The sequence below is a fragment of the Peromyscus californicus genome, unplaced genomic scaffold, assembly GCF_007827085.1.
Source record: "Peromyscus californicus insignis strain IS unplaced genomic scaffold, ASM782708v3 Scaffold_11__1_contigs__length_118956290, whole genome shotgun sequence".
NCBI classification, from domain to species: domain Eukaryota; kingdom Metazoa; phylum Chordata; class Mammalia; order Rodentia; family Cricetidae; genus Peromyscus; species Peromyscus californicus.
In genome coordinates this window covers 118,410,116-118,436,923 of record NW_026294402.1, presented here as the reverse complement: position 1 = coordinate 118,436,923, position 26,808 = coordinate 118,410,116, and the positions used below count along the sequence as shown (strand labels likewise).

The 26,808-nt window shown below is 40.0% G+C and overlaps 2 protein-coding genes across 3 annotated transcripts in view; both read left to right on the top strand.

Annotated features, from left to right (window-relative positions):
- The window catches only part of Lztfl1 (leucine zipper transcription factor like 1), a 72,420-nt gene that overhangs the window by 21,798 nt on the left and 23,814 nt on the right, over positions 1-26,808 (top strand). Inside the window, exons 8-10 of one of the 2 annotated variants that reach the window (XR_008215357.1) lie at positions 648-824; positions 2,097-2,200; positions 2,885-2,968. Coding sequence is in view for 1 of the 2 variants with exons in the window: in XM_052725790.1 (XP_052581750.1) it covers positions 648-824; positions 2,097-2,200; positions 2,885-2,903 (300 nt within the window). In the remaining variant the exon portion in view is untranslated. Of the gene's footprint in view, positions 1-647; positions 825-2,096; positions 2,201-2,884; positions 5,240-26,808 lie in introns of those variants that run through there. The other variant, XM_052725790.1, reaches the window with a different exon arrangement.
- The window catches only part of LOC128102190 (sodium- and chloride-dependent transporter XTRP3A), a 72,968-nt gene continuing 49,044 nt past the window's right edge, over positions 2,885-26,808 (top strand). The window contains exon 1 of the mRNA XM_052725770.1: positions 2,885-2,968. The gene's annotated coding sequence lies outside the window, so the exon portion shown is untranslated. The remainder of the gene's footprint in view (positions 2,969-26,808) is intronic.

The following is a 26,808-nucleotide window of genomic DNA, read 5'->3' as shown; positions in this document are numbered from 1 at the left end:
GACAAAAAAGAAGAGTTGTTCTGTTTGATTTTTAATTTGACTTTTCAGAATGATTTGTCAGGGAACTAGGATATAGCTCAGTTAACTAAATGCTTGCTTAAGCAATCACAAAGCCCTGGATGTGATCCCTAGTACCACATAAACCAGGCATGTTGGTGCATGCCTATAATCCCAGCACTTGGGAGGGTGAAAGCAGGGTAGGTGTTTGAGGTCATCTTTGGTTACAAAGCAAGTTTGAGGCCAGCTTGATTTATAAGAAACTCTGGTGCGCGCCACCCCCCCTCCCCCCGCCCCCTTCTCTAAATGATTTGCCATTCCAACCCTGGTACACACAACTTTGTCAAATTAAGATCTCATTTCTCTCTTGTTCATTTTTGACTGAAATCCTAGCAGTTTAGAAATGATATTTTCTATATTTGGAGTGTAGTGACTACTGAGTATCTGCTGTGTGTATACCAAGGCTGAGGCTGGATTGAGCCTGCTGGCAACCCTGCTGGGACTGGCACTTACCCAAACGGGTGAGAAAAACTATGTGCACACACAACACGGCGTTACCCTTTGTCTCCTTGGATGTTGGATCACTATTTTAAAACATTTGTTATTTAGTACGTCAAGGGAAATTTTATTCGTGTATTTATTTTTCATAGGATTTTATAAAGGCCCATGACTTGGATGACTTGGAAAACACAGTTGCAGCTCTTAAGAATGAATTTCAGAAAACACTTAATGACAAGACAGAAAACCAAAAGTCTTTGGAGGAGAACCTAGCAGCAGCCAAACATGACCTCCTCAGAGTACAGGAGCAGCTGAGCATGGCTGAAAAGGTCAGGAGACACATACAGAAGGGCTTTCACCTGTTCATGTCTGATTACCTAATGCATACAGCAGAGAGGAACAAATGTGACTAGATAAATGCTAGACAATTATCAGATTATTTTTACTCTGAGTTTTAGTCAATGTATGTTCTGAAGAGGTATCATTTCTGGGCACTTATGTTCTTCTATCTTTGTGATAATAAGCAAACTGCTCTCTTCTTCCTCCATATGCTCCCTGCACTCTACACCTTGCGTTGCTCTCTGCTGGTTCTTCCCACAGCCTGACAGAGACCTGGATGGCTGGGTTTGTGTGTGTGTGTGATCTTTTCCAAAATGTTTTATATGGGAAATACATAGAGAGTAGATTCTTTACTTTAGGGTTTAGATACTTAAAAATGTGTTTGTGGGGCACGAGAGATGGCTCAGCAGTTAAAAGCACATGCTGTTCTTACAGAGGACCCAAGTTTAGTTCCCAGCACCCACATGGTAGCTCATAACCATCTGTAACTCCAGTTCCAAGGGATCCAGTGCCCTCTTCTGACTTCCATGGGCACGAAGCATTCATGTGGTATACATATATACTTCAGGTGAAACACTCACATACATAAAATAAATAAGAAAATCTAATCTTTTTCAGTCATATGTATTTTTTAAAAAAGGATTATGGATGCTAGGGATGGAATCCAGGACTCATGCATGCTAGGCAAATGTTCTACCAGCTGTGCTACAGTCCAGTCCTGGGAACTAAAATTAAAAACCTTCAAATTAAGGGCTAGAAATATGGCTTGGTGGTTAAGGCTCTTGGAGAGGATTTGGCTTCCAACACTCACATCAGATGGCTTACAACTACCTATAATTCTTGTTCTCTGCATGAATGTAGTTTACATAAACTCACTATCATGTACACATACACATAAATAAAAAGAAATGAATACTTGTTAAGACATTCAAATTAAAAATCCTCCTCCTTGGGTTTTTAGAATTGGGGGATATAGAAAAATATTGGACATATCTTACATGAAAGTTAGTTTGTATGTCATACAGAATCCCATATCTAGGGCATAGTGTACTTGTTACTTGCTAACATGTTGTTACCTTGGAAAATAGTACTGTTTTATTAGCTTCTCCTTTAAAATATTTTTAAAGTTCAGACGATTTTAATTTTATACAAGAATGTTTTTAAGGAAATAAGAAAATTGGCAAACAGTGTACATTTTTATCACATTTGTTATTCTTTCCTTAACATTTCTTAGTAATGGGCTGACATTTTTCACAAAGCAGGAGTTAGAAAAGAAATTTCAACAAACAGCAGCTTATCGAAACATGAAAGAGATTCTCACCAAAAAGAATGACCAAATCAAAGATCTACGGAAAAGACTGGCAAAGTAAGCTGGCTGACCTGACCTTGCCTTGGGGTTCCTCTCCCCACTTGCCTGCTGGTACCAATAAGTCAAGCTCTGGGTATGCCCATTGTTTAGTCCCCAGGGTTGCTTTTAGGCTCAGCTAGACATTTTCTTCACTACACTGTACTCGGTTGCTCTTGGCAGTGGATCATTAGCAGGTAATGGCACAAAAATAGCAGCTAGCAAGGGAGCACTAGGCATTTATGCTCCATGAGTTCTCCTGGTGCTAATGTTCTTTGCTTGTTGGGTCAATGGCTTTGCATAGAAATCCAGCTGAAGCTAGCATTTGCCTTTGTCAGAGTTCTCAGGGAAGACATCTGTAAAGTGAATTCAAGATCAGATTTGTAATGGGAAGGGATTTGTTAGCCCGTAACTCATAGTCATGTCAGCTGTTCATGGTGATCTGAGGGTTGTCATAATTACACTAAGCTATCATGGATCTAAATGCCAAATGCTGGTCTGGAATCTGAAGACATCTTGGGTGATGTGATGTAGACACCAACTCACCATCATAACACTAGTTTTGAGTGTAACTGACTTCTGCTACAATAGGCATGGAAAGTGAGCAGTAATGGCATTCCTGGGGTAGTTACTGGAGGGATTTCAGTTACGACAGCAACAAGAACAAAAAAGATCATGACAATATGCTCTTAATTTTATCTCCAGATATGAATCTGAAGATTAAAGACTGAAAGGTTTTGTCCAGAACCTGCCACACATGAACATACGAGTTATCTCCATCCACCTCAGGCATGTATTTTGAAGCATTTTGTCATATTCTCTCCTTTTTCTAATGTTTAGGCTTTGCTTGTAATACTAGAATTAGTATTCTTATCTTCAGTTCTCTAATTGAGAAGAGAAAAAAAAATGTAATGATTCTTTTTTGTTGTCCCAAACACCTCTCTGTCAAGTGCTCCAGTCTCCGTGCAAGTACAGTGAGATTTCTTCATGGTAGAAAAGAGTTTAGAGTGGGAAGAAGAGCCATCCTTTTGTATTAGTAAGAAGAGTGAACCTTTTAATGTTAGATAAGCCGGTACCATCAATACTTGTATAGTCTCTGAATGTAAAGATACATAGTAAAGTTATTAAGTTTACAAATAAATCTCCTATTTTTAATAATGAAATCCTAATTAATTTACTCTTTCTGATAATCAAAATGTATAAACTCATGGAAAATATGTTTACTGTCTTCTATAGTCAGCATTTTTAATCCTTTATAAGGGAAAGTAAGCTGCAGTGAATGTGAAGACTCAGTTAACCTTTGCATCTCTCTATCATGAGTGCTGCTTATCAAAGGAGATGCAGTCATTTTTTGCATCCTGACTTCTTATGGGTCTGTGTTATGGATGGAGAAGTCATATTCATCCTATGCTTTCATAGTTTAGAAAGCAGATGGACTCAGAGTACATGCAGTCTCTAGACTTATTTCCAGAATATCTGTTTAGCCTATATGTGAATTAGAACTCTTTCAAACTTTGACTCAACAGAAAGTCAGTGACTAGGTTCCAGGTTGGACTTTGGGTTGTGGTTTGTGTATGTATAGAGAAATGGCATTTTCAAGAGATTTTAATATTTCTATTGGTGTGCTTTTTCTTGGCTGATCATATATAAAGTATTAGAAACAGGACACATACCTACAGTATGTGGTGCAGTGATGTGGTATGTGAATAAATAAAGCTCACAAGGCAGTTAAACCTCAGAAAGAAAACATTTACCCTTCACATATTAACATGGTAGAAGTTACCCCATTTCTCAAAGCAAACATGTCTCATCCTGTGTGAACAATCTGAGAGAGGCTCCTCCACCTCCACAAATAGGGAACTTACTCCCAGAAAAGAGTGCAGTGATCAGAGCTTACATCTGTGCTATTTTCACTCAAACTTTTAGTGTTAGCTTTGAATGTACTGTGGGGTTTCTGTAGGCTTTGTTAAAATACTAAACGAACAAATAATAGTGAGGTAATCTCTCCCTAAAAAAGCAGGGAAGGCAATCTTAGAAGATGAATGAATCTGGGGAAAAAAAGTACACAGAAAGAAGGAAAAAAGGAGGAAGAGAAGAAAAAATACAGTAACAAGCCAGCATTTCCTACACATTTTCCTCATCCATTTATTTGTAGTTGGGTCACTCACCAGTTTCTTGTAGGCTTTCATTGAGGACTCTAGTTTCACCCTGTACTTCTTTAGCCCAATATAATTCCCTCTCTAAAAGTCCATTCCATCATTTGTGGACCAGGATGTTCTATATGAGTCAGAAAGCAGAACTTCTAACTAAGTGGAAAATCTTTCTTTCAGAAACCATTTGTTGTATTCTCCCTACACCCTTTGTCTGTTTCATGACAGAAAGAAAAGATTTGTTAAGAAACCTGTAATACATTACTGGGTAGAAGTTTATTTGTTTATTTATTTATTTTTGTTGGTAGTGGCTTTGAGTATTCTGTGTAGTGTATTCTACTTGTTGAATAATAAATTCAAAAGTATTTCTGAAACCTTAAAATCTCTTAAGCAGTAAGATAAACAATTGGCTGCATAAACCAATGTGAGACTTCTTTCACTTACACCGCTTACTGCTTCTGGTTTTGTCACTCTTCTGTTTTGCTTTCAAACTCATACCGCTCAGCAAAATGCAGTTTTAAATATTTATTTCACTTGGTTTCCCAATTTTAAGATTTACCTCATTTAACTGACAAAAGCCTATTTAGTCAGTACATTTTGGCCCTTTAGGAAACTAGTTCAGCCTTGAGTGAGCTGTTAGTGTACTGGTAACTGTGGACAGTCTGAGCTGGTAAGTCATCTTAATGAAGCTCCTGGCCAAGGTGCAGCACTTAACCTACTATACATGAGACCCTGGGATCAGTCTCCACACTATACAACAAAAACAAAACCGAAAATTATGATTTAGACATTTTGTTAACAAAAATAAAATGTAAAGGGTTTGTTATTAATATCTTCAATTTGACAGTTAAATGTTTATTTGTTCTTATCTTACATTTGTATGCCTGTGTTAAATAAATATTTAATCATTTGTTTATGTCTTGTAAATCTAATTTATAGAATATATTTGCTCTTTGAAATAAGTAATCATATTTGATAAAGCCTTTACTATTTCCATTTTGATAAACTGAATGAGATTCCTATAGATCTTTACATTTTAAGTGCTTACATTTTTAATATATTAGATTTTAAAACTTTGGTATTATTTGCCTTCCACTTACACCAAAGTGCCTGTGTTCTAAGCTTTGCCATTAGAAATTTGAGACACGATTTATCTCTGTAAGCAAATCTTTGATGATGATTCCTTCTCAGAACCAAACCAAAGAAACAAAAACCATTCAATATTTTCTGAAGGGAAATTCTAAAGAAAGATGTTGGGATGGCCCTGGCATCTTTCATACTGTCATCGGGTCAACCATTAAAGGAGTGTCTTGTTATAGAATCACCTAATGAAAATATAGATAGAGCTGGATGTTGGCTCATCCTTTAAAAGCACTTATTGATCTTGCAGAGGACCCAGGTTCAATTCTCAGCACCTACTTGATGATTCACAACCATCTGTAACTCTAGTCCCAAGGGATCTGACACCCTCTTCTGACTTTCACAAGCACCAGGCACTTGTGTGGTACCAAAACATACATGCATGTAAAACACTCATACTCATAAAATAAAAGAAAAGAAAAGTGAAAGTCATCATATAACTTCCTCTTTTTTTTTTTTTTTTTTTTGTACTTATAACTGTCATTTAACTTTTTTCTTTTTGGTTTGTCGAGACAGGGTTTCTCTGTGTAGCTTTGCGCCTTTCCTGGAACTCACTCTGTACCCCAGGCAGGCCTCGAACTCACAGAGATCCGCCTGCCTCTGCCTCCCAAGTGCTGGGATTAAAGGCGTGTGCCACCACCGCTCAGCTTAACTTTTATACTTTAAAAATTACTGATTATGAGACTAAGCAAAAAAAAAAAAAAAAAAAAAAAAAAAAAAAAAAAGCTTTGCAAATCCTTTATAATATATATGGTATCTGTGTATGTGTGTTTATTGATGTGGGGGGGGTATACATACCCTTGCGAGTGTGTGTGTGTGTGTGTGTGTGTGTGTACATCAGAGATCAATGTAGAGTGTCTTCTACCAATTCTTCACTTTATTTTTTGAGGCAAGCTCAGTCACCTGACCATGAAGCTCCCAGGTTCCTTCGGTCTCTCCCTCTTAGCACTGGGAATACAGGTTGTACTACTGTGCCAGGGTAAAGAGGTGCTGGAGATTGGAACGCAGGTTTTCATGTTTGCACAACAAGACTTTACCCACTGAGCTATCATCCTTTGTAATTTTTAAATGAAGCAATAGCAATAAACACACTATGAAGCCAACTATCAACTTGTTAATTAGAGGTTTAAGAGCACTGAAAAAAGAAATATGATCACTTAGAATCAGTGTGGATTTTGCTAGCAAGAAATTAGGCCTAGTAACATAGGCCTGTATTCCTAGTAACTTGGGATGCTGAAGTAGGAGGAGCACAAGTTCAAGACCTGCAAGGGCTGGCTACAGAGTGAGTTCAAGTCCAGTTTGAACAATTTAGCAAGACTCTGCCTCAAAATAAAAAATAAATAATAGAGGGCTAGTGATAAAATTAAGTGGTAGAGCATTTTGCCCAACATGTGCAAGGCCCTGGGTTCAACCTCCAATATTGAAAGAAGAAAACCAAAGTAAAGAAATAAAGAAGGGACCCAGAGAGATGACTCAGCAATTAAGGGTGCTTGCTGCTCTTTTAGAGGACCCAAATTCAGTGCCCAGCACCCACACTAGGCAGCTCACAATTGCCTATAGCTTCAGCTCTAGAGCATCTAGCCACCTATTCTGGCCTTTGCAGGTATCTCCACAAACATGTACCTCTACAAACATGTACATACTCACAGACACATATACATACATATAAATAAAAATACAATCTTTAGAGGCTGGAGAGAGAACTCAGCTGTTAAGAGCACTTGTTCTTGCAGAAGACAAAGGTTCAGTTCCCAGCACCCATGAGGTGGCTTACTGTGTGTAGCAGAAGTTTTTCTGTGTCCCGCCTGGCCCTGCAGTACCACAGCTGCTTATAAAATAATCACACAGAGGCTTAATATTATTTATAACTTTGGCAATTAGCTCAGGCTTTTATTGACTAGCTCTTATGCTTAAATTAACCCATAATTCTTATCTATGTTTAGCCATGTGACTTGGTACCTTTTTTCAGTTCTGCCTTCACATCTTGCTTCCCCTGTGTCTGGCTGGCAACTCCTGGCTCTGCTTTTCCTCTTCCCAGCATTCCCTTAGTCTGCTTGCCCTGCCTATACTTCCTGCCTGGCTACTGGCCAATCAGTGTTTTATTAAACCAGTGTACAAAAGCATTATCCCACAGCATTTCAGATGGTCAGGTTTTACCAGCCAAGACCCCCTGAAAGGTCTCCAATGACACCATGGCCCAGATGATCCAACATCCAGAAACGGCTTCAAGGCAACTGGCTTAGACAATACAGAATCACAGACTCTTCCGGTCAGGACTTGACCATAATTCTTAATCATAATTCTCAGGATCCCCATGAGATTACCAGTGCCCCCTATCAGCGGGAAGTAGTAAAAGAAGCTACACTCAAATTCCCAAAATATTGTTTTTAATGTTTATTTTTATTTAAAGAGAGTTGATTATAAATGCAATCTCTTTCTAAAGAAGAAAAGGGGATATAGATATAATAGGATAAAAGGGTAGATTATTGAATCTACTTTTAAGAGCAACAACTTATTTAAAATGTTTTACATTGCTATAGATTTTAGTTTATTACAAATTTAAAGTTAATTTTGTTTTACTGTATGTATATTTCTACTCTTGTTTAAGGAATTATGTTTATGTAACTCATTTAAATTGTAATGGATAATTAAGAAATACAGATTAATAGTTAATCATCTTTGATAATCAAACTTATAATCATATTAGTTGTTTTTTAGGTATACAAAGATGTATTTCAGGTTGTTTGTAATTTTCTAACACTTCAAAAACCTACAGAATATGGCATTTAAAATGTTTTAAAAATTTAGACTTTCTGGACAATGAGACATGTCTGCTCCTGGCAACACCAATTACTTCAAGGAAGATGGTGGGCATTGAAGAAACTCCATATGGAGTTTGCTTTCCTTATGGCAAAAGTTAGCCATTTGGACAAGAAACTGTTCTTGCCTGGACTGCTTGACAAAATAATGTATAAACTGGACATGCAGGACCTATAGGAAGGTGACCACTGATCTTTGCAAGACAAGATGGTCTTTCAGGTTCCTGCTTCCCAGAGGAGACTGCCAGACATTCTACAGGACACAGGAAAAAGTCCTATAGCCTGAAGATGGATGCCCCAACGTTACAGAGGAACTTTGGGTGATTGTCCAGGCAGGCAGCTGTCTCTGTCATTCTAGATTTTTGAAAGTTGCTTACAATGCTCTTCCTGTTTACTTAGGTAATATTATATCCTTCTGAGGTCTTTGATGTAGTTGAAGACTAGATAGTTATAATTTTCCTTGGTTATGATAAAAGATAAGTTAGATATGAAACCTTAGACTCATAAATATAGCATAGATAAAATATTTTCTTTAATTTTACCAAATACAAATAGACTAGATACCATAACTGTAATTCTTGCTTGATAACTGTTCGTTATATATAATTTTACTATATTAAAGCTAAAACCTTCCTTTTTGATTAGATAGAAAAGGGGAAATGCTGGGAGACATGTCTGCTCCTGGCAGCACCAATTACTTCAAGGAAGATGGTGGGCACCAAAGACACTCCATATGGAGTTCATCTTCTTCATGGCAAAAGTTAGCCATTTGGGCAAATTTCTGTATGCTATGAATAAGTGTTGCTCCGATTGGTTTGGCCTGTGGCAAGGAAGCTTAGAGGCAGGTGGGAAATCCAAGCAGAGAGACAGGAAGAAGAAAGGCAGAGACAGGAGAGATGCCAGCTACCACCAAAAGGGAAGCAACATGCCAACAGACTGGTAAAGCCACAGAACACATGGCAAAACATAAATTAACAGAAATGGGTTAATTTAAGATATAGGAGCTACATAGCTGAATTACTTAAGTACAGTTTATAGCATTTTAGTGCAGTTAATTCACAGAAAACCTACATTGCAGATTTAAAGGTACTGTACAACCATGATGTCTGTAAATAACGTTCCTTGGCACCTTTTCATCACTTAGAATAGTACGTAATACAACTTGAGTGACCGCTTCGGGAAGTACCGTCATATTCTAGTGTTGCCTCCTCAGTGTCGGACTGAGTTCTCAGCTCTGTCCTAGACATTTGCGCTAGAGTAGCCAAGTTCACTCTCGTCTGTCACTGTACTCTGTGCCCGCTGGTGAGCGCTCCTGGGTCCACGCCAGCTGCTGCAGAGGCTATTGCCAGGGCTAGTGAAAAGAAACGCTATATTTGTATGCAACACTAATCCTTTGACTGCTATCATCTCTTTCTGCTTGCTGTGCCTTGTTCTGGCTGCTTTTTCGTGCTAATAAAGTATGTCTGGTGTTCGCCTTGTTAAAAAAAAAAAAAAAGAAGAAGATATAGAAGCTAGCTAGCAAGAGGCCTGCCATAGACCATACAGTTTGTAAGTAATAATTAAAAAAAAAAAAAAAAAGTGGACACAGGCAAACTTTCAGCTACAACTGTGGGAGACCAGCTTCCACTTTTTATAACAGGGGACTCTTGAGAGAGGGATAAGAGTATTAGGTAGAAATATAGAGGTAGAAGGATAGAGGGGAGAGAAACAGGTAGAAACACAGGATGGGGGGGGGGTTGCTGGATCCTTTTCCACCGTCCCCTCTGTCTGTTCTAAAGGGCTATTTTGTGGTGATATGTTTTGTACCCTAATAAACTGGCCTGAGGATCAGAGGACAGAGCCAGCCACTATATTAGACATAGAGGTCAGACAGTGGTGGCACACACCCTTAATCCTATCATTTGGGAGGCAGAGATCTGTTTGGATCTCTGTGAGTTCAAGGCCACACTGGAAACAAAGCCAGGCAGTGGTGGCACAGGCCTTTAATCCCAGGAAGTAATGGCAGGGCGGAAAAAGATATATAAGGTGTGAGGAAACAGGAACTAAAGCAGTTCAGCTGAGACCCTTTCAGGTGAGGACTCAAAGGATTTCAGTCAGAGGATTTGTGGAATTGGTGAGGTAATAGATGGTGGCTGTGGCTTGCTCTGCTTCTCTGATCTTTCAGCTTTCACCTCAATATCTGGCTCTGGGTTTTTCATTATAAGAACATTTAACATTCGAACAACACTACTTATAGGCATGCCAAGAGGTTGAGTAAAAACCTCCCCCTAGCTCAGCCAAGTGTAGACCCTTCCAATCACCTACTAACCATGCACATGGTCAAGCAGTCCTCTAATGCAGCCCTGCTGGGTAAAGCAAGCTCAGATCTCACTAGGAAACCTTTGTGGGCCTCCACAGCTTACAACAAACTATAACTTCCAATTCCAGGAGATCTGATGCTCACTTCTGGCCTCCACAGGTACCTATGTGTACATGATGCACATATATACTCATAAAATAAATCCTTAAGGGGTTAAATTGAGAAATACAGTAAATTTGTGGGGTTTTTGTTTTGTTCTGTTTTTGTTTTTTGAGACAGGGTTTCTCTGTTGTAGCCCTGGCTGTCCTGGTACTCGCTCTGTAACCTAGGCTGGCTTCGAACTCAGAGATCCACCTGCCTCTGCCTCCCAAGTTCTGGGATTAAAGTGTGTGCTACCACCGGCCAGCATGGAATTTTTTTATGTGTATTTATTCTCTGTGTATGTGTGTGGGGTGTGAATGCCACAGTGTTTATGTTATTTGTCTGTCCGTGTCCCCGACCCCCCTCTCCCCGAGCTGAGGACCATACCCAGGGTTTTGTGCTTGCTAGGCAAGCACTCTACCACTTAGCTAAATCCCCAACCCCACCACAGTGTTTATGTGGAAGTCAGAGTTGGTTCTCTCCCCATGATTCCAGGGATCTAACTCAGGTCATCAGACTTGGCAGCTGAATGAAAAAAAGAAATGAAAAAAAGGAAAGACATGACTGGTCCAGGTTATCGCTACCAGATGAATGAAATGGGTGCCGTAAAGAAACCAAAATAACTGCTCCATGGGTAAAAAGGGAAAAATTTATTCCAAACCACCATGGCTGTCTCTTGGAAAAGTGGGGGGGGGGGGGGGGGGGGCAGGGCTGGAGGATTAATGGATGGGATTTACAGGGTTTTAAGGGAACAGTTACCTGGAAGGAGGGGAACCTGTAAACTGAGGTGGAAGACTTTAAAGTTTATAACAGGTACTTGTGAGTACGGATTGAAGGAACCTAGAAGCTAGCACAGACCTTGATAGCTAATAGGTACCACAGTTAATGGAAGAGCCAGGGGTCCCATTTGCCAAAGATAAGGAGAATGCTTCCTTTTTATCAGATAGGGACTATTTTTCTCAAGTCTCTGAGGGGATGTTGGCTTTGTCTAAATGCCAGACTTTGGGTAAAGGGATTTCTTGGAACTAGACAGCAGCAAGCACCTTTATCTGCTGAGCCATCTCCCTGGCCCGTTGTGATGTTTAAGGTAAGAGACATATTACATCAGGATTGAGCAAAACACGGGACAAAGATCCCACGATAACCTTATCGAGGAAAGCCTTAAGGGTCTGGGTGCAGGTGGCTTATATAGGGATTCTTTCAGGAGGCAGGAATTGAGATAGGTTAAATTACCACACAAGCAACCAAGACTGCCCTGCTGGAACCTTGAGATACTAATTCCTTGCTGTGTCTAGCCTGCTCTAAATGAGGATCAGTTCTTCCTCTAGTCAGGTTACCAGCAGGCAGTCTGGAAGCCACATGTTGGAACTGACTATAAGCAAATCTAAGAGATGGAGTGACTCTAAATGGATTTGTTTTTTAGTTTAGGTATTTGGGAATTAGTAGTAGTGGTTATACAATGTTGTATATATACTAAAATCCACTGAGTCAAACATTTCAAAGGGGTTGATTTGATATATGTAAATTATATCTCAAAGTACATCTGGGTAATATGTTAAAGCAACCAGTAAGCATCTCCTACAGTACACCCCATTCAGCCTTTATCATGTGCACCATGTTCGACTCTTCTGTCTGAGGACAGTGGCTGGTAGTCTTTTTTTAAACAATAAAATAGACAAAAATACCAACGACTAGGTTAGAAGGACAAGCTATATTCTTTACTGTTAGAAACTGTACTGAAGCCACAGGGAATTTTTTTATCTCCCTCCTTTTCTTTATTCTAGATTTCCCCTTCAACTATCCCTTTTGTTGGTCAGCCCTGCTCACCCTGTCCCCAATAAGCATTCCTGTGAATACTTCTTGCCCCTAACATAGCACGCTAGTCCCAGCTCTGTGTGATCATTGAGTCATCACCCTCCTTGGTGTGGCCACTTCTCTCCTGCACTGCTTTAGTGACTTGAAGAGTCCAAAGCAAGAAAGCAGCAGCTATTGCATTAAGTGGAGTCACGGGGACCCAGGAACACTACTTTCCATACTGATTTGGAGGTGGGTGGACACAGGTCTCCAGAACAACCAACAAGCCTTGCTAGGCCTCTTTCAAAAGAAGACATGTTCCAGGTTATGGGAGGTGAAGGGAATGTCAGCTACATCTGTGTGACCCTAGAGTTGAGGGAAATTTGGGAAATCAAGGTCCACCCAGATAGGTCTCATTCCTTCCCAACTAGAGCACTGAATCAGACAAGGACTCCCAGGCATGGTATTTGAGAATTTGGTCTTCATCATAACCTTTACAGTCCCTGGACCTGATTCTGAGCACATTTTGTTGCATCTAAATATTTCTGGGACATCTGAGGTAATAGAGGCTAATCAGAATCTGCCTTTTTCTTCATTCTAATTTTTTTTTGGGGGGGGGCAGCAGAGTAGGGTTCAAGGCTGGTTTCTCTGTGTAGTCCTAGCTGTCCTGGAACTTGCTCTGTTGACCAAGCTGGGCTTGAACTCACAAGAGATTCACCTGCCTCTGCCTCCCAAGTGCTGGGATTAAAGGCATCTGCTATCATTGCCTGGCTTCATTCCAATTTTGTAATTGTGAATGCTGGTGCCCACAAAGTTCTTTTCTAGGGATATTTCTGGATCAGCTTTGCTATTTGGACTTCCTGCAAATCCTTGAGATTTGGGTTTAAGTAGTCTACTTGGAAGGTGATCCCAGGAAGGATGAAGGCATAGGGTGAGGGGTGGGAAAGAAGAATGTTACCCCACTGGGAAATACCATTCTTGATCCCACTGAGGAGTGAGGATACTGGGAATGTAAGAGTATGAGAATTGTCCCTGGATTGCTAAACCTCAGCACTAATTGGGCCTGGGCTAAACAAAAACAAACATTCCTGTACCTAGGCTAGCCTGTCTTTGTGATTCAGTGTCAAGCCCATTCATTGTACATGATTTCTTGTTCTTCTTGTTGTTTATTTACAGGGTTTCTCTGTGTGTCCCTGGCTGCCCTGGACCTCACTTTGTAGACCCAGCTGACCTAGAATTCACAGAGATCTACCTGCCTCTGCCTCCTGAGTGCTGGGACTAAAGGTGTACACCACCACTACCCTGCTATACCTTTTCAGTACAGATGTTAATGAAATTGAACTGCTTTCAAAGCGAAAGTGCTGTTTAAAGCCACAAAAAAACCAAACTCATCTAAGTTATAAAAATCAAATATTTCCTATAAATTAATTGCTTAATATTGAATTTCTCCATGTGACCTGGCCACTAAAACAATATAGAACTCATGTCTATGGTCTTAGAGAAGCAAGTCATGCATAATTTTATTCCTTCATAGTTACTAACATAAATGTCAATGACTACCATATACCTCAAGGAGAACTGTTTGACCCTTTAATAAGTTTGTAAGCACAAAAGCAGTTCTCTGAATTGCTGTATCTCCCTTTTATGATTTACCTATGCCCTGTCCTATTAAACTGGGTTCTAACAAAGTGGTTTTACCAAATGTGTAAATCTCTGTTTTGTTTCTAATGTGGCCTTAGAAAACAGACAAGCTTTTTACATGTACATCCAGAATGGGGGCTTAAGGAACTCTTCCTAAAAGAGAAGTATATAGGGTATTCAGCATCTTGGTAACCTCAAGACTTCCTAAATTGCTTTGCATCATATTGCCAATCCTTCAGGTTATCAGCTTTGTTTTAGATACTTGAAGTATATAGGTAACTGATTCTGGATAAATAGATGCTATTTCTTTCTCTGGATATATCACCTAGGATATATCAACTAGGATTTCTAGTTAACTAGAAATGGTTGTAGAAGACATTCTTGCTTCATTCGCAGTCTCAGGAAATGCTTTAAATATTTTAACAAGAATTATATGCCTAATATTCTGTATCAGCTAAGGAAGTTCTTTCCTAGTTTGCTAAAAAATACAAACAGATATTAAATTTTTCAAAATTCCTTTTCTGCATGTACTGAGATGGTAATGCGTTTTTTCTCTCTTAATGTTGTAAATTACAATACTTAATGTTTTAAAAGTTTTGTTCATTTTTTATTTATTTATTTTGGTTTTTCAAGACAGGGTTTCTTTGTGTAGCCTTGGCTGTCTTGGAACTAGCTCTGTAGACCAGGCTGGCCTTCAACTCACAGAGATCTACGTACCTCTGCCTCCTGAGTGCTGGGATTAAAGGCATGTGCCACTACCAACTGGCTAAAAGATTGATTGATTGATTGATTGGCTTTTCGAGACAGGGTTTCTTTTTTTTTTTTTTTCTTCATTTTTCTTTATTAAGAAATTTTCTACTCACTCTACATACCACCCACAGGTCCCACCTCCTCCCTCCTCCCACCCCCTACCCCTCCCTCCCAAGCCACCCCACATCCCCCAAATCAAGGTCTCCCATGGGGAGTCAGCAGGGCCTGGCACACTGAGCCTAGGCAGGTCCAAGCCCCTTCTCACTGTACCAAGGCACCGCACCATAGACACCTGACTCCCAAAAGCCTGCCCATGCACCAGGGACAGATCCTGATCCCCCTGCCTGGGTGCCCCCCAAACAGTTTGAGCCAAGAGACAGGGTTTCTCTGTGTAGCTTTGCACCGTTCCTGGAACTCACTCTGTAGCCCAGGCAGGCCTCAAACTCACAGAGATCCACCTGCCTCTGCCTCCCGAGTTCTGGGATTAAAGGCATGTGCCACCACCACCCAGCATGTTTCATTTATTTTTTAAAGACAAGGTCTTACTATATAGCCCAGGCTGACCTTGAAATCTTGATCTTAATGCCTTCATTTCCTGGGCGCTTTTTGTTTTTTGTTTTAATGTTAAACTACCCTCAGTTGTTAATAGTAAGTACTTCCCCTAGCCATGGCAGTGGGTGGGTGCTGTAGGAGAGTGGCTCTTACAGGCAAATGTTAACTGTTGCTAATCTTAGACTTGGCAGAATGCCTTCTTATTCTCCAGAACAAAAGAGTATGGGAAGTCATCTGAAGCCATCTCCCACTCACACCCTTCTCCCTTGGGAGGCTTCCAGTGAGCTCAGAATAGATTGACATGTAAAATACAAAAACACTTACTAGGGGGTCTAGTCTTGACTTCCCAATCAGAGTTATCTCACAACTCTTGTTGCTGTTATCCTGCCTGTTTTGATGAGCTGTTGTCCTTGGTGTGTGGGAAGAAGACCCAAGAAGCTGGCACCTTTGGCTTACTCTCTTTGTTTTTTTTATTGATGTAAGTAATAAACTGCCTGAATCTAAAAAACAGCACACCATGCATCTGTCTTAGCCTGAGCTTGATCTCACTTTAGCTGCGGCTGTGTGCCTAGTAACCTCTCAGGAATCAAGGACGACAACCTGCAACTGCTGCGAAAGCAACTGGCAGCCAGCCACCTTCTGTCTGAGCTTTGAGGGCTGTGCCACTTGAAGAGATGCCTCACCCAAGTGTATACTCCCTTCAGGAGGCAAGGAAAGGGAGACTGTACCCAACAGCAGCCATCTGAAATACAAAAATGTTGCTCTCAGGCTCAGTGTGCCTAGTCTTCCCAGGGTCTATAGTAATTCTGTTGCACCTGAGGGTCCTGCCGATTCCCTTCCCTTCGCCCTCAGGCTACTCCATAGGTGTCTCAGCCTGCCTCCCCTGGGTTATAAGTGCAAAGAGTGATCTGAAGTAAGCCCATTTTGAAGAAAAGGACAATAGAGAGGAAAGAGTGGGAGTGAGGTAGTGGGAATAATGAAAAACTATCTGTATCTCTCAGGATAGCTCCCATCAACCCAGCAGAGGTCTTGCATGACTGGGCTTGCTGCTTTTTGTGCAGGGTCTCTGTACAGCAATGGAGGAGTGTCTTCAAGGTCTACAGTATGGATTCAGTTATCTGTGTTGTCTTGTGGGTAAAGTTCCTTATACTCAGCAACTATCTGCTATTGTTTTGGTTTTATATCTTTGTTTTCCTTGTGCTGGATGTTCTTACCACATGTTTTTGGACCTCAAAATAACATTTTAGGCTTTAGATGATTATACATTATCTTAAGTTTTTAAATGCTCTATTTTATCAGATCTTTTAAGTAATGTGTATCCATTTTAAGGGAATATCTGATGAGTTCTGGCAAATGTGAATCCCCACATGACAACTACCACAATTGGGAAACAGCGTATTTATCCTTCTCAGCCCTTCATCACTCTCCCTGATCCTGGTACCTTAGCAACCATTGATATGCTTTTTCTCTTGATAGCTTAATGTGCCTTTTTTTTATAATTCATATGATAGAATCATAAGTTAATTGCTAAATGTGGCTTTTTTCACAATATAACAAAGTTTATTTAATATTTAAGGTCTGTGTGGATTCCAGTAATATATCCCTTTCACTGTTTAGAAGTATCCCATCGTGTGGTCTATCATAGTTTGTTTATTCAACCAAATCTCAAGAGTATTTTTACTAATATTTATAAAACTTCATACACAAAATCAATTTTTTTTGCTTGAGTGCCTGTTGTGTGTCATTTGAGAGGCAGCATGAACAAAATAATGTGTGCCTTCATGGAGCTTAAAGAGGATCTAAAAAACAAAGACTGGTAACTAAATTATATAATTATATGCATTAGTTCCTATGGCTGCTCTAACAAATTGCACAGTTGGTGGATTAAGATAACAGAAATGTGTTCTTAATTACAGAAGCCAAAATCCTAAGTCAAGATTTGGTAAGTTGGTTCATGCTGTATGCTGTGAGAGCACCCCATGGGCCTTTGCTGGGTCTTCTGGTGGAAGCTGAGTACCTGTCTGTTCAGTGACTTATAAACATATCACTTCGAGCTTTGCTGTACCCTCATATCACCTTCTTTTCTGTGTTTTCTAAGGACACTTGTAATTGAATTTAGTATCCATACTAATCCAATATGGTCTCATCTTGAGACCCTTAATTACATCTGGAAAAAAAACCCTTTAGGTTCTAGGTGGACATATGTTTTGGGGGCTACTACAGAAACTCCCACCAAGTGTCAGTGATAATAGAGAAGTAGAATAATTAGAGGCAGAGTGCTGGAGGAGTATAGATATAACTTCAGTAATGTGGTCAGGACAAGCCAGTAAAGGGGCAGTAAACAAAAGAAGTGAGACTGTAGCACGAATCTTAAAAGGTTTTATTTAATAAAATCAAACCTGAGGCCAGTTATTGGGGTCAATGCTGGAAGATCAGAGAAGCAGAGCAAGCCACAGCTTCCTCACCTCGCAATTCCTCAGCTGATCATGTTTCCTCAGACTGGAAGCCTCTGTGTCCTTATCCAAATGGATCTCAGCTGAACAGCTTCTTGAAAGCCTGAAAGCTTAACCAGGCCAAAAAGCTTCTAGTTTCTGGTCTTCACGCCTTATATACCTTTTTGCTTTCTGCCATCATTCCCTGGGATTAAAGGCTCACTTCGTGGGATTAAAGGCATGTGTCACCATGCCTGGCTATTTCCAGTGTGGCTTTGAACTCACAAAGATCCAGGTGGATCTCTGCCTCTGGAATGCTAGGATTAAAGGTATGTGTGCCACGAATTTCTGGTGTATCTAGTGGCTGTTCTGTTCTCTGACCCCAGATGAGTTTATTAGGGTGCACAATATTTTTTGGGAACACAATACCACCACATGAGACGTCAGCTAGTAAAACTATCTGAAGTCAAGAGAACAGCAAGTCACAAGCACTGCCTGGGAATGACCCTCGTACATTAAAAAGCAGTGAAGAATCATGTGGCTGAAGCCTGCCGGTGGGACCGTTGTAAGAATTCAAGGCTGATTGATTGATTAATTTGGAACAGGGTCTAACTGTGTAGCCCTGGCTGTCTGGGAACCTGCTTTGTCAACAAGGTTGACCTTAAACTCACAGAGATCCATTTGCCTCTGCCTCCCAAGTGCTGAGATTAGAATTTTTAAAGAGTGTTATTTGTTATTTATTTTATGTGTGTGTGTGTACCACATGTATGCCTGGTGCTCTCAGGGGGCCAGAAGAGGGTGATGAATCCTCTGGAACTGAAGTTACAGATAGCTGTGAGCTTCTATGTGGGTGCTGGGAATAGAACCCAGGTTCTCTGCAAGATCAAGTGCTCCTAACTACTGAGCTGTTTCTCCAGCCCCATGAATTCAGAATTTTATGCTTAAGAACATGGAAAGCTTTCACAAGGTTGCTAATCTTAGAATACTAAAAACATGACAATAACATTAAAAGAGTCATCCTGTGATTTCTGAGCCATTTGAGAGCAGGGTAATACAGGTAATAAGTGTCGAAGTAGACTAGAAGTGTTCGGGTGGGAAGAGTGTCTGAGACTCAGCAGACTGCAAAGTACACAGACCATAACCATATAGCTCAGAGATCCTGCCACAGTATTCCTCTGGAGCCAAGATGAAGAATTACCCGTTATTTGCACCTACAGAGCCCCCTGGTCTCTCTCCCACATATTTTCTTTTTCCAAAACCATTCTCCTGACTTCTAGCACTATGGTTCATCTGGCCTGTCTGTTTGTTGTTGTTGTTGTTGTTTTAACTATATAATGGAATTGTATGCTCTATAGACTCCACTGTGTCCTGCTCCATCTAACACTGAGATGAGATTTCAGAGAATTCATCTCTGCTATTATATATAGCAATCATTTGCTTGTTCTCATTGCTATATGACATTATCTTATGTCAATAGCCTATCATTTAATCACCTATCTTATTATTGATGCACATTTGGAGGTTACCGGTTTGGGATAGTACAAAGAATTATATAAACAAAGTGTGGTGTCATTCCTGGGTCACAGCACGTGTGAATATTCAGCAGTAGTGGATATTGCTCAAAGTCTTTCCAAGTTGCCAACACTGTAGGATAGCTTGGTTCTGGGTATGTTTTAGAGGTAAAACAGTATATCAGTCCTGATTCACAGAAGATGAACAAGAAACCTCAATCAAGGGTTGACTCCAGGTGTTTGCAGTTGGCCCACTGCTAGGTAAGGCTCTGTATCAGCTAGATTAGAAGCAGGGATTTAGGGGTGTAGGTGAAAAGAAGAGAAAGACAGGAATTTTGTTTTATATAATCCTGAGATGCCAAATGGGGGTATTGACAAAGGGGTAGACATTCAAGTCCCAAGCTCAACAGCTTGGTCTAGATTAGAAACAAAGCAATAGGGGTATCCATGGAGGGAGTTTTAAGCGAGGCAATTCCACCAAGGAAGTAAGTATAGATGAGAACACAGGATGCCCTAACACCATGAAGTCTTAGAGAGGAGAGAATCCACAAGGAAACTAAATAGCAGAAGCCTGTAAAACCACAGAAAAGCCTCGAGTGTCCTTAGAGACAGACTCAGGAGAGCAAATCAGGAGGGAGAGATCTATCTGGGTCAGACAGCTCTAGAAGAAGACTGACAAGGCACCATTTCAGTTAGATATTGGGGGCAGGGAATTGCCTGAGATCATACTAGTTTTGCTGTTCATTTTTGCCAGTGAGAATTGGCCTGAGTAACTACAGGAAGTATTATTAAGAGAGATAGGGCTGCCACTAGGGACACAATGAGAATGTGATCTAAGCAAGGACGTGAAGGAAGTAAGGGAGCTCACCATGGGGTGTCTGTGAAGAGGACACAGCAGTGTAGAGATGAAGTATTGATGGAACAGCAGATGGCATGCTGTGCCTGGAACCTTGAACAGGGAAAATAGTGGGAAAGTTGGTCACGAAAGCAATGAAGGGTCAGGTCACATGGTCCCTCATAAGTCACTGCAAGTACTTTGTCTTTTGTGCTGAAATGGGGAAGTTACTCAGAGGTTTAGGGTGAAAGAGTGACATAGTTTGTCTTAATTTAATAAGCTTCAATGTCATGATTAACAGTGATATATCACATGCTTCCCCTTTAATCTCCAGAACACAGTGAGTTCTCCTGTTATCCCTAAGTCATGTCAATATTGTGCTGGAGGACTAAACCAAAACAGAAGGCTAGAAAACAATATAGCCAGTATCTATAGATGATATGATTAGTAGATAATATGATTGTGCGTGTTGAAAACAGCACTCTGCAGGATTATGAAAGGAGAATGTGAGGCTACTGGAGCCTACCATACAATATTGTGAAAGTTTTCATCTGTAAGAAAAATACAACAATTTAATTGTATTGGCCTTTATAGCTTCAAGTTCTGTACAGCAACAGTTGACACAACTGAAAGAAGTCCACAGCCATCGTAGACGACATTATACAGTTCTCTTTGTGACTGATAGATCAAACTAACAAAAGAATCAGTAAGAGAGTGGAACATAGGAACAGTGAGTAAAGTAGCACATTGGACCCAGTAAATACAGCATGCATATTCCTCTTCCCACTGCATCCCACCTTCTTCTTAAGGACAGCATTGGTATGTTGTAGAAATCAGCCTTATATTGTTCTGGGTCTTAAAGCCCAATGGGTTGTTCTAAAACAGACTAGTTTTAGAAAAATTCCCAAATGTTATATCCAAAGTAATGAAAATGTACAGGTTATAGCTACATACAGCATGTCTAGACAGTAAAGAAAGTAAAACATGAAAAAGATGTCATTATAAATTTCAAATCTACACAATCAAAAGCATGTCTTTTTCAGAATATGTAGGAAGGTGTAGTAGTTCCTTGCCTTGTTCCTGTGACCAAATTATGTGACAAAACAAAACAAAAAACAACAACAAAAACACTTAAGGGAAAGAGGGTTTATTTTGGATATAGTCTGTCTTGGTAGGAAGGCCTGGTGACAGGGGTGTGAAGCCTTCTCATTCCATCTTTGGTCAGGAAGCAAGTGGGGCCAGAGAATAAAACTTCAAAGCCTGACCCTGGTGGTCCTCTTCCTCCAGCAAGGCTCCAACTCCCAAGGGTTCAACAACCTTCCAAAACAGAGTACTGAGTACCAACTGTTCATCACATGAGTCTATGGGGGATAGTTCACATTCAAACCGCAACAGAATAATAGAATCATGAAGAAAGGTAATAAATTATAAAATCTATATTTTAAAAAGTTAGATTGTCTAATCTCTGGAGGATGGGAGGAAAATTGAAGAAGTGGACAGAACCGTATTCTTGAACCCTGGAGCTTTTTTATTTTATTACTTAGGTGGTAACTATGTGGACACTTGCTTTGTTAAGCTGTTCACCTTCATATGACTTTTTAGAGGTTGTGACATGCCATAACACAAAAGTACCGCATAAATGAAAACAAAACTGTAGACACCAATAAAAAAATATGAAGCTGGGCAGGTTATATACAAAGAAATGGAAAGAAAAATTATGGAAGAGTGTCATTCCTTGTAATACTGCAGGAAGTGGATTTAGCAAAACTGCTCCTAGGTAGTTCTTAAGCTATTTCCAGGCAATGTGTCATCTTGGCAAGCAGGGGAAATGTGGGGTTCCTTGAATGCATAAGAAGAAATTTGTGTGGCATGTATGGCAAGATTATCTTCAACATACCTGAGAGTGATGATGCACACCTATAATCCTAGCACTCCCAGGAGAAGCAGGATATGTAATTTCTCTCTCTCTCTCTCCCTCTCCCTCCCTCCCTCCTTCCTCCCTTACTTGATCTGAATTTACTTTACAGAAGACATTTTAAAAGTAGAAAGTTCAGAAGTTAACAATAAAATGATGGCAATGATGGTTTTGGGGAGAATAGAAAATGGAGGAGGGATTCAGAAGGGAAACGTTCAATGATGTGTGAGAGTGTGTGTGTGTGTGTGTGTGTTAATAAAATGAATGATGCCAGGTGGTAGCAACATGCCTTTAATCCCAGCACTCAGGAGGAGAGGCAGGTAGATCTCTGTGAGATGGAGGCCAACCTGATCTACAGAGTGAGTTCCAGACAGCCAAAGCTTATACAGAGAAACCCTATCTCGAAAAAAACAAAAATAAATAAAGTAGAATGAGTGGCAAGGAAGTACTGGTAGGACTCTTGCTCCCTGAAAAGGGTAGTATATACCAGTTGCCACTGACACCTTTTAGATGCCAGATACTCAGGGATAACCCTGTCAACTTCATTTTCCCTGCTTGAGACAAGCATCTGTAGATTTGGGATGTTGAGGTTATTGTTTTATTTTTTTAAGACAAGACTTTGCTGTTTAATCCAATTTGGATATGAACTCTTGATTCTCCTACCTCAGCTTCCTGAATGCTGGGATAGCAGGTGTGTGCCATCACACCTGGTTTGCTTTTATTTTTTTCAAAGTCTCACAAATGATTCTATGTGCAGTCAAGTACAAAATCCAGTATGCCCAGCTATGATGCCTATGAACCACCAAAAAAAAAAAAAAAAAAATGGCTACCATCACACAATCACCCTAAGGGTGCAGAAGCAGCACACACACCTTGGCAGTAACCAAAAGCTCTCTAATTGGACTTAAGACCTGCTCAACAAGAGAGAAAGCATGCCTGGTACTGGAAACCTAGCCAACTACCCAAGCCTGGTGAAGTCGTGGATCTTGGAAGATAACCTACAACCACCACTCTACTAAAATAACATAACCCATAACTACATTATAAATATTTGTACAAATACTCACATATAAGTGTAGTCCTCACTCTCATCAAAGAAACTTCTTTTTGCAATAAACAGATACCACTACAGGAAACCACAACTAATCAAAATGCTGAATTGTGGAACCCAGTCCCAACGGATTCATCTACAAAACAATTCCTGAAAGTAGGGCTTTAGGGCACATTGCAGAAGTAGAGTTGGAAAGATTGTAAGAGTCGGGTGCTGAAGCTACACCTATAGAGTCTCACCAACATGACTGCCTAAGCATGAACTGAACAAGGACATCAACAGTAAACATGCTACACTGGATGGGAGGAAGCTCATAAGGCCTCAACCCTATACAACTCCAGGCAACTAAGGAATTCTGAGAGTGGAAGAAATAGTCTTCCCCAGGGAAGAGCACACCAATTGGTTATCCAATACTAAATGGTCAATCCTGAAAACATACTGCAAGTAACATTACACAGACTATGCAGGCTGTATTTAAGAATATATATGTATGTGTATATTTATTTGTGTGTGTGTGTGTGCGTGTGTGCGCGCGCGCACGCGTGCGTGCATGCACTCGTGCGTGCACATGTAACAACAATTGATGAAAAAGAGGCCATGAATTTGAAAGCTCAAGGAGGGGGTCTATGGGAGTGTTTGGAGGGAGGAAAGGGAAGGGGAAAATGATGTAAATATATTGTAATCTTAAAAAATAAAAGTTTTTTTTAGCTCAATATGTTTTTAAGATCTCAACATGCCTACAAAACTCCTGGAATTCTTTAAAGTGGTCCTGAGAGTCTGCATGCCTCACAAGTTCTCTCCCATGATGCCCACATTCTATGACCACATTTTGAGGATCCAGAGGTGAAAGAAATCAAATATACTTTGAACCTTGAGCTTGTGAAACAAAGCATATGTATTTCCTGGCAATGTGGGACTCATAGAGCTTCTGCTGTTGTGAGATGAAAGAACAAACACAAAACAGCCCAGCAGGACACAGTGAGATTCCTTAGGGGTCACTAGTGGAGACAGCATGGCCCCAACCACATTTTGACCCTGGAAAATATTTCCACGGTGTTCCAGCTGTTTTCCCCACCAGATTATGCCTTCTAGTTAGTCTTGATTCTTGTTCCCATCAAAAATATTTGAGGTGAAGGAATAAATTTAGCCAAGACTAACAAAATCTCTGAAGGCTTCACCACTGTTCTCTCGGTCCTCTGTTTCCATAACACGTGGCTGAGTCTTGCTTAACCTACCGTGATCAGCTGAGTGGTCATGGTGAGAAGCCAGAGTGTTTTCTAAATAAGCTGATTTCTGCATCTGTTTGAACTGACCTGAAAAATGTATTTGTTCCATTTGGGCCTTTCTGAGCAAACAATGTCCACTTTGTGTTGTGTACACCACCTAATTATTTCAGATTCCACAGCATCAGTTCACAGAAAATGATCCAGGTTTTTTGTACTCTTGACCCAGTTGTCCTTTGGAGGTGGGTATATGCACAAAGGAACACACTATGCTGAATTTATCTTAGTTGAAGTCTTAGGAAGCCCTGCATTTTTATCTTATGTGTTAATAAAACAGACGTTTAGTGTAGCATTTTCCCTACATTGTTTTTAGATTAAGGCCTCTTTGCTTTCAAACCTCACACTTGTTTGATTTTTTTTCTCATCTTTGTCAGTCTCACAGCAGAAACAGGGCAGGAAACAGCCAGAGCCTGTAGCTTCCATCCCAGATCAAGTTCTGTGATTGCCACCTTGTCTTCAGTTCTGGCCAGCAATTTCTTGCTATCCTGAGGGCTGTCTGTCTCTTGTTAAATTTGTTACACAATTTAAACTGCTTGGTAGTGTTCATTGAAGAGTCAGGACTGTCCCCATTTTTAAAAGTGCAAAATGTAGACTGAGAAAGGTTATATACTTTTCAAAAAATATGCATTTTCCCCAAAATTCCATCAATAACAAATACAACTATTATATAAATGAATTCTATCTATTCTATCACTGTCTTTGCACATATGTGTGCCATAAAAAGATTAAGTTAAGCAATTCTCTACAAATAACCAGAGGAAAATCTAGAAAGAATAATATGATCTCACAATGAAACAATCAGATTCTAGGCTGGCCTCAAATTTGGAATGATCCTTGTTCCTTTGCCTTGATGAGTGCTGGGATTACAGACATTCCATCACACTCAACCTTTCTTTGTTCTTCATATTGGTGATGAATTTTTTAAGAATGTTTTCCTTCACCAGACTATGTAAGAATATGAGCAGCTCAATTCTAAGGTAAATATGGGAGTAATGTTATACAAACATATACATGAATTTATGTTTACCTATATTCATGATTATTCATATATGTGAATTTTTATAACCACTGCATGGATCATCTGTAAAAGGTCTTGGTATGTTTCATTTCTGTCCATAGAAATACTTGTATTAATATGTGTCTATCAGAACACAAGTACCACAAGGTAGATAGAAACATTTTTCTTTCTTATCTCTGTGAAGCTTCCCCCCCCCTCCCCCCGAGCCTATCCTGGAACTTGGCTCTGTAGATCAGGCTGGCCTCAGACTCACAGAGATCTGCCTGCCTCTGTCTCCTGAGTGCTGGGATTAAAGGTGTGTGCCACCACTGCCTGGCTAGCAGCATTTTTCATAACAGCACAAAACTGTAAATTTAAAAAAAAAAACTGTAAACCCAGATATACATCAACAGCAAAGTATATAAATAATTTATAATTGTATAAGTAGTGGCAAAAGAAAACACCCTAAAACTATAGCTATAATACTAATGTGAGGCAGAAGTCAGAGCCAAAGAAAAACCACTGTATTTTCTCATAATATGAACCTTGAACATAGATAAAATTAAGCAATTTTCAGAGATTTGTGCTTAGTGGATATACAGAAAAGTAAGGAAAGATCTGTAGAGAGGTCTGTTGGGGAATATTATTTTAAGGTGTGTTAGTTTTGTTTATGTTTATTTGTTTAACTCTGTAAAGCTGTGTTACTCTGTCTGTCTAAAACACCTGATGGTCTAATAAAGAGCTGAACAATCAATAGCGAGGCAGGAGAAAGGATAAGCAGAGCTGGCAGGCAGAGAGAATATATAGAAGGAGAACTCTGAAAGAAAGAAGAGATGGAGGAGTGAAAGGAGTGAGCAGGCAGAGCGGGAGGAGGACTCCAGGGGCCAGCCACCCAGCTACACATCAAGCCACAGAGTAAAAGTAAGATTTACAGAAGTAAGAGAATGGGAAAAGCCCAGAGGTAAAAGGTAGACAGGATAATTTAAGTAAAGCTGACAAGAAACTAAGCCAAGCTAAGGCCAGGCATTCATAAGTAGGAATAAGCCTCTATGTGTGATTTATTTGGGAGCTGGGTGGTAAGCCCCCCAAATCAACAACAGAGGTCATTTTCAACTATAGTTTTAGGATGTTTTTTCTTTTTCTTTTTTTTCCCAGTACTTATACAATTATAAATTATTTATATACTTTGCTGTTGATATATATCCAGGTTATTTACAGTTTTGTGCTGTTATGAAAAATGCTGCTAGCCAGGCAGTGGTGGCACACACCTTTAATCCCAGCACTCAGGAGACAGAGGCAGGCAGATCTCTGTGAGTTTG